This window comes from Triticum urartu, chromosome 6, assembly GCF_003073215.2.
Source record: "Triticum urartu cultivar G1812 chromosome 6, Tu2.1, whole genome shotgun sequence".
Classification (NCBI taxonomy): domain Eukaryota; kingdom Viridiplantae; phylum Streptophyta; class Magnoliopsida; order Poales; family Poaceae; genus Triticum; species Triticum urartu.
In genome coordinates, this window is record NC_053027.1 from 560,292,077 (window position 1) to 560,299,899 (window position 7,823).

Below are 7,823 nucleotides of genomic sequence, written 5' to 3' on the forward strand. Positions count from 1 at the left end.
TCTAGGCCGTACAGACAAGCCGTCGTGGGTGCAGGATTCGGCCCTGTGGTGCTGATGTCAGAGCCGGCATGGCAATAGTGCCACGCCGCACGGAGATCTTCCGGGGTAGGGCTGGGCGTTCGGTTCCCCCGAACCGAACGGTTCGGTGCTTCGGGTTTTAATGAATTTCGGTTTTGAGATTTGGCAGACCGATCGGTTTCCTATAAAAATACTAACCGAGAGTTCGGTGTACCGATGCTTCGGTTCGGGTCTCGGTTGAGACCGAACAACTGACGAAAACAAAACTGAGCAGGCAACGAAGATAGAGGAAATATGACAGCGACGAAGATCAGTTGTGGCAAAAATCAAATCAAAAATCAAATCCTCAGATCCGTGCGCAAAAACAGAACCAAAAATCGAAGATCTGCAGCACGGATCTGCGCTCGGTAGGTCGAAGAGAGATGGTCGCCGCCTCGCCTCCATGAGCAGCAGCACTGACGCCGTCATACCGGGGATGGATATAAGCAGAGGGACATGGATGAGAGGTGGAAGTGGAGCCGCCGCCGCCGCTGGACGCAGGGATGGATAGAAGTCAAAGGCAGTGGCAACTAGGTTGCGGTGGTCGAGGCACAGGCACTCGCGGGCGGCGGCTAGGGCGCGGTCGAGCGTTTAGGGCTCGAGATGCTGCTGATGTGAATGTACGACTCGCTCTATCCAGGTTCAGTAGTTGGGCTGTGGGCCGTGGGCTACGTAGATATCTCGTGAGTTGAAAATTGCTTCGATACTTCAGTGTGTTCGGTTACTTGATACATGCACCCGAATCAACCGAAGAAAGTTCGGTTCTCCAGATTGGCTGACCGAAGTTACGAGCGAACGAATCGGTTTCGGTGCGTTCGGGTTCGGTCCCGGTTATTTCGGGTCGGTATTTCGGTCATCGGTTTATATGCCCACCCCTATTCCGGGGTACGGCGTGTTGTGGCCATGCCTGCCCTTGGTAAGGGGCGGAGGTGGGCTTCGCTGTAGCCACGTCCATGCCCCATCCCCTTTGATGAAGTTATGGGGTTTATTGGAGTCGCAGGCCGACTCCCCGAAGCCGGCTTCTCTGGAAGTCGGCTCTCCTTGAAGTCGTTCCTGGGACTCGGCCGTGAGTGATCAGTCGGCCATCTTGCCGTTGACTTCTTGAAGGCGGTTCCTTATCCTGGGATCTTGAGGGGCGCAGCCTCCCCCGATATCTTGAAAGGTTCTGGGGCTCGGATTGGCCTACCCGTGGCCCAGTACTCCGACACTGCAACTGCAACTTAGGGCCATTTATTTTGGGGATTATGGGTGGCTGTCAAAATAAGCTACCCCCTACCCGTTTTATTCTAGCAGACCAACGTAAACTTTCATTCTAAAGCCTACTCCTATGCGTCTAGGGCCCTGTTTGGAATCTCTCTGCTCCACTCCCCGGAGCTGCGGAGCTCGGTTTGAGCAGCTCCATAAAAAACTGCAGTAGTCTGCTCCGCCCCGGGAGGTGAGTCACGGGAGCGGATAGAAACCGAACAGGCTCTTGATACACTAATTTCAGACGTTTAATTCCAGATGGAGGTTGTACTAGCTAATCCTTCATTATTATTTTTAGAATAAAATTTTAGGTTGGGCTGTCAAAATAAGCTAAAGCTGGGTAGGGCGAGAGCCACTCATAAGCGTCCCTGCACCACGCCACCAACAAAAATTGGCATTGGCTTTTATCCTAGTCGAATATCAGCTTGAAGTTCTATAGAAATCTAAATAAACAGGTCTGCGTATCTGGGTTGTTTGATAAAAAGAAGCATATAGTATTCTGATGCTTATAGAACGATGATGCGAAGATTTTGCAGTATCAAAACTTAATAGTCTGATAACCTGGGCCAAAGATTCAGCAGTAAACGATACACAAGTATACAGTAATGATGCAGGGAAAATAAATATACATTACATCCCAGTATACAGCAACGGTACCACAGCAGCGAACAACATCGTACATTGGGTTGTTTGATGATAAAGGAGCTCCGAGTATTTTGGTGCTTATAAAAGGGCCTGTCAGCACTGGCTAAGTTTGTCCTCTGTTGCGTTGCGTGAAGAATGACGATGCCAAGATTGAAGTCTGGTGTCAAAAATTCTGGAGCCAAGAAGGTTTTAGATATCTCAGTTGGCTTCCGTGACCTCAACAACATTTTATTTCATTGCTTCTCCTCGACTTGGACACTGCTGCCTGCTAATTGGAATTGATGAATATAAATGACCATAGACCAATATAACACATAGTAGAAATTTTGTGTCGACACGACTGATCATGCAGGATTTTGTTAATGAATAAACCAGAGCAAAGTTGCGCCAGACCAATTCATGCAAGATGTGTACAAATACTTGCAAATATTACCCTACGTCCCTAAGAAAGTACACACAATAGTTAGGACAGAATCTTAATTCTCAAACATGGGTTCATAAACAATCAGAGTTATGCACATGAGGCCTTATTCGGTTTGGTGAGGATCGAGGGGTATTAAATCCATGATAAGTCAAAATCCTCCTCATTCCCCTCCAATCCTCTTCGGAAACTAACTAACGTTCCTATTTCTCTCTATACCGACTATGCTAAACAATAACATCAAGAGAAATCTTTACAGACTTACAGTATACTGTTAGTGTTAGATATGAGCACAGTTCAGAGAAGCCTAGGTTTTCTTGAAATATTTCTCTTTCATTTCACTTATGCCTTTCTGCAAAAGAACACGACAATTCACTGAAATTACCATGCAAAAATCCGCTCTATGGCAAGATGTGTATCTATTCATAGCTTGTCAATTTAAACTGGTTACTTAAACCTATGGAAATGTCACTGAAACTGACAAATGCTAAATGCAAGACGTGTGTTAATAATACAAAGAATCAGTGCCATAATGTGCAAGGAAAGAACAGAACCGAATTGTAAGTAAGCTACTATGATTTTTTCAAGCAATTACCGATTCGAACTCGCGACTTTCTCTCGCCAGTGGAGGGCTTCTTCTTCATGTAGCAGCCATTCCAATCACCCCCGTCCTGCGAGTAGTAATCCATCGGGTATTCCCCTCCAAAATCATCTCCACCACAATCACCACTACTACAATCACCATTTCCACAAGTTCCTGATCCTGAACAGCACCCACTGCCACCTCCACCACCGCCATTTTGCCTACTCCCCTTCTCCCACCACCCAGGAACATACCCCAGTGCAACATCAAACTCAAATGTTGTCAGCACCGGCCTCTTGAACCCCTCCCCCCAATCGATCGACAACCGAGGGCACGCAATCTGCACCCATGCATCCACAGAATCCCCGAATAGCTCCATCCTCGTCGGGGAGAGCTCCGACATGAGCACCACCGTGTGTTCCAAACCTTTCTCCTCCAGATGCTCCACCACCCGGTCAAGAACCTTCAAGCTCCCCTGGCGGCCCAGCGTGCCGAGCACAACCCCCCAGCTCTTGGCCTTCCTCGCCGCCAGCACCGCCTCCTTCCTCGCCTGCTTCATCCCAACATGGTCATACTCCTCCAGCACAAGCACACCAAGAAAGGGATCGAACCGGTAGGCCTTCACCGCAGGGTTGGCAATCATGAAGGCCTCGAGGTGGAACCTGCCATCGGCGACGAACACCACCACGCCCACCCCCTCCGCCTTCTTCAGCGTAGGCGCCGTGCACCCGAGGATCTCGCCGGCAGAGAGCGGCTTGGCCTGCGGCACAACGATGTCGCGGTAGCCGTCCCGCGTGAGCATCTCGCGCGCCGCGTGCACCGCGGCGATGAACTGCACGGTGCCGGCGAGAGCGAGGCGGGGCGCGGCGTCAGGGTCCGGGAAGGCGCCCCGGACGGCGGCGGCGAGGCGGAGCGCGTCGACGCGGATCTCGACGAAGACGTAGAGCACGGGGAGGAGTGAGGATGTGACGGGGACGAGGCAGGAGTGGCCGTAGTGGACGAGGAGGTCGGCGGCGAGGGCCTTGGCGGGGCGGTCGCCGAGGCAGCAGGCGCCGTAGGTGGGGTCGGCGAGGATGAGGACGTCGTTGGAGGGGTCCTCGGCGAGGAAGGGGCCGAGGAGGTGGGAGAGGGGCAGCGAGAAGAGGAGCAGGCCCTCCGGGAGCTGCAGCGCGGCGCGGCGCGCGCCCGAGGAGCGGATGCGGTGCGCCGTCTTGTGGAGCTCGAAGTTGTAGGCGGCCGGGAGGAGCGAGGTGGCGGCGGCGGCGAGGGTGGGGTCGTTGAGGATGGAGACCGGAATCGGGGTGTGGATGAAGCGCTTGGGGGCCGGCTTCTTCTTGGCGCTGCTCTGGAGCGCGTCCACCGCGGTGACGGCGAGCGAGGTGGAGGGGTCGCCGGCGTCCATGGCGGCGGCGGCGGGTGGGGAGAGACGGGAAGAGGGGTTTGCTTAGCAGTACGAGACGACACGGAACCTCCTCCCCAAGAGGAGCAGCAGCAAGAGAAGGCCCATCCACACTGCGAAAAATGCATAGCCCTGCTGTATAATGGGCCAAAATGATTTTCTTTTGGCCCAGTTTAACTCGTCGTCTTCTTCCTTTCTTCCCATTGTCATTCTTCGGGGAAATTCTAATTTTGTTTTTCAAGAAACTTTAAACACATTCATAATCAATCATGAACGCCAACTATAATAATTTTACAATAAGGTCCATGGACCACGTAGCAATGAATAAAAGTGCTGAAGCGAGTCGAAGATGTGCCACCATCATCGCTCTTCCCTCACTGGAGCTTAGCAAACTTTGTTGTAGTAGACAGTTCAAAGTCATTGTGCTAAGGCCTCAAGGACCAGCGAACTAGCACCGTTGAAGTGACCCGCAGATTGAAAAGATCAAATATATAAACACATAAAACGAAGACTGCATCCAAAAGAGATCCACCGAAGATCAACACCGACCGAATCCTGGAAAATCGGACGAAGACACATCTTCACACACCCTCCAATAACATTGGACACACCACCAGAACAGGGATTAAACGTGGGAGACATCATTCCTACTAAAGGGTATCGCCGCCGTCACACAACCTCCACCAAGACGTTGAACTTAACAAGAATTCATCGGCAAAATCCTATCCGATGCTAATAGCTTCGAATAGTCACTTCTGGTCATCAACAACTATCAGCTTTTGCCAATCCTAGCGGTTGCCGCCATAGCTTCTCTACACATTGCGGCCTCAACCCCCCTTCTCTTCCTTGTCTGGTGCCCTCATTGGCGGCAAGAGGAGTGGTGCTCACATGTCTCATTTTCTTGTCCTTAGGTTTTTGTTCCCACTAGCAACATCGACGAGTTGTTGGTGGCATAACATGTTGGAATAAGGTTTCTTCGATCTCTCCCTAACTCGACGGCATCTGATCCGGCATCGACGGAGGCCCTGTGAGAGTTTGTGTCCTCGGATCTGTTGGTTCCCATCAGATATTAGCAGTTGTATGTGCTTTTCAAGGAGAGTTATGGCTGGCTATTGGTGCAGCGGTTTTGACATCTTCCTCCATGTTGTTCTATGACATGGTCCGGATTCTTCATTCTTCAACCCTGTGAACTACGTGGGGTGATGCTCCAACCAACATTGCTTCAGTGATTTATAAATCTCGCCTCAAGGGTCGAGTGGCTATTGCGGTCTTCAAAGCCTGGTACAGTGATAGCATTTGTAGGTAAACATGTCCTTTACTATTAGTTTATTGTAATTTTTAGTCTGCATCGGACACCGTACAATCGAGGAAGAAGAAGGTTATTATGATTTTCGATGTAATTTATTTTTTACTGCTCGTTCTACATTGAGTTGTCTTTACATTGTACTAGTTTTTGTTTTCCTTGATATTAATCTGATTTAAGATGCCTTTGGATGCCTTTACTAAGAAAGAAAAAAGTCATTGAACACAGATGATCTGTACATTCTGGTCTCGCCAATTTCAACTGTTTTTTTGTGGTCTTTGTTTTTCACTCGCTTATTTTTTGGTTTTTCTCAGTCTATTCTCTATTGATTCTTGTCAGCTTTTTTTGGTTTATTGATTGAATTTTTATGTTTTCTCTTTTTTAAAATTTATTTAATTTATTTTTATTTTTGCCTGTTTTTACTAATGAGCCAAAATTTTATATATAAACATTTTCAAATACATTGTAAACATTTTGTGTAAAATGGCAATAGTTTTTAATACATGTTGAATATTTTAAAAACATGATGAACAATTTTTAGATACACGAAGAATCCTTTTCAATACATGATGAACTTTTTTATACACATTGATATTTTTGCACATACCGTCAACATTTTATATATGCATGATGATTTTTGAAAGAAAGTTCATAATTTTATAAAATTTCCACACACTTTAAAACCATATAACTAGATTTTTTTGTTGACATTTTTATAAAAAGTGTTTTTGTTTAAAACAATAAATACCGTACAGCGCGAGCCCAAACTGGATGTGCCTGGTGCGCCATCCCCCCTCTCATTGGTTAAAAATGGAGAACTATGCACGGGGTGGTGCCGTGGGAGATCACCGAACAGATGATCCGCAATACTTATGTAACACTCTGGCAACATTAAATCTCAAGGGAAAATAAACGAGTCTCAATTGTTTGCCGCCAACACAGAAATACGGCTCTCCAAAGTCCAAACCTCTCTTATAATCCATACAGAACCATACAAATCTCACTTATAATTGCTTGTCAAGAAGTTGCTCGGCAAACGGGAAGGAAGATGCTTGTCAAGAAGTTGCTCCAACGACTGAATAAGCAGACCATCGTTTTGTCCTTAATTAAAATTTAATCTCTGAATCTTAATTAATTTGGAAGCATTTGGCACCTCCGCAGAATTCAAACCCTGCAAGCCAACAAAAATCAGGTTCCGAAAGCAATTCAGAAACAGCTGCGTCAAGCGAGCCAAAGTTAAGCTTCATTATAGGGGCAGCCGCTCTGCTCTCCCCTGCTTGACTGTAGAATGTGTTGAGTTGCTACTTGTACCAAGTACCAAGTGATTGATATCCTAGGGGGAACACATCATCTCATCCATATGATTTGTTGATTGAATTTGAACCATTGTAGATGTAGATGGCTGGGTGGAAATCTCAGGAATATTTCTCATCGAAAACAGTAGTATCAACTATGAAGGTTTACTTGCACAAGAATGACTGGAAACTATGACAATGTTCACTGACTTCAAGGGATGTTCCATATGATATATGAAAGAGATCATAGATAGTGCAAGCAATCGTGCTAATTCATGTAAAGTTCCCATGGATTGGGAGATACTGCTGCGGAACTTCAGCAAGTCAGATGGCCATGAAGGCAGTGGGCCAAAAAATCCTCAGCTACAACTAGAAAAGGAGAAGAGAAAAAAAATAAAATCATTGCTTCTGTCAATCTCCATCTAGCAAAGGTGAAGGGCGCGGTCTTGTAGCTTGATTAGCGAGCAACAGCACACCGGATCCGTGGCGCAATGGTAGCGCGTCTGACTCCAGATCAGAAGGTTGCGTGTTCGATTCACGTCGGGTTCAATACCCCCGATCCTAATCCGGTCTATTTTTCTTCCTTTTTCCTATCATTTCAACCGTTGGTTAGCTTTTTTTTAGCAGTAACTGTCAACGTCTCCCTGCGGCCCTGTGGGCTAAATTTGCTACATTATCGTCTATCTGACTCGGGACGATGACGACGCCATGTGTTGTAAGCTGAATAATTATCTGTGATGGGAATGAATAAGCAGGGTATTGTTTTGTTCCGAATACAAAGTTCCGTTCCCAATTTGGCACCTCCTCAGAAATTCAAACTCGGAGCCCCGAGCTAAAAAACTGTGTCTGCGTCTTGAACGGGACCGAGAACAAGC

The 7,823-nt window shown here is 47.5% G+C and overlaps 1 protein-coding gene and 1 non-coding gene across 3 annotated transcripts; one reads left to right on the forward strand and one right to left on the reverse strand.

The window, feature by feature from the left end:
* Positions 1-1,830: 1,830 nt before the first annotated feature.
* Positions 1,831-4,453, reverse strand: LOC125515413 (2-(3-amino-3-carboxypropyl)histidine synthase subunit 1-like). Of its 2 annotated transcripts, none has more exons than XM_048680881.1 (2): positions 2,978-4,453; positions 1,831-2,212 (listed from the first exon to the last, which is right to left on the reverse strand). In XM_048680881.1, the coding sequence occupies exons 1-2, from the start codon at positions 4,351-4,353 to the stop codon at positions 2,176-2,178; spliced, it is 1,413 nt and encodes a 470-aa protein (XP_048536838.1). In that variant the 5' UTR covers positions 4,354-4,453; the 3' UTR covers positions 1,831-2,175. The 2 variants fall into 2 exon arrangements, with proteins under 2 accessions (XP_048536838.1, XP_048536837.1); XM_048680880.1 differs by having other exon boundaries at positions 2,964-4,446.
* Positions 4,454-7,425: 2,972 nt separating this feature from the next.
* On the forward strand, positions 7,426-7,497 carry TRNAW-CCA. The gene has a single exon. It is a non-coding gene; the product is annotated as a tRNA-Trp (tRNA).
* The last annotated feature ends 326 nt before the right edge of the window (positions 7,498-7,823 follow it).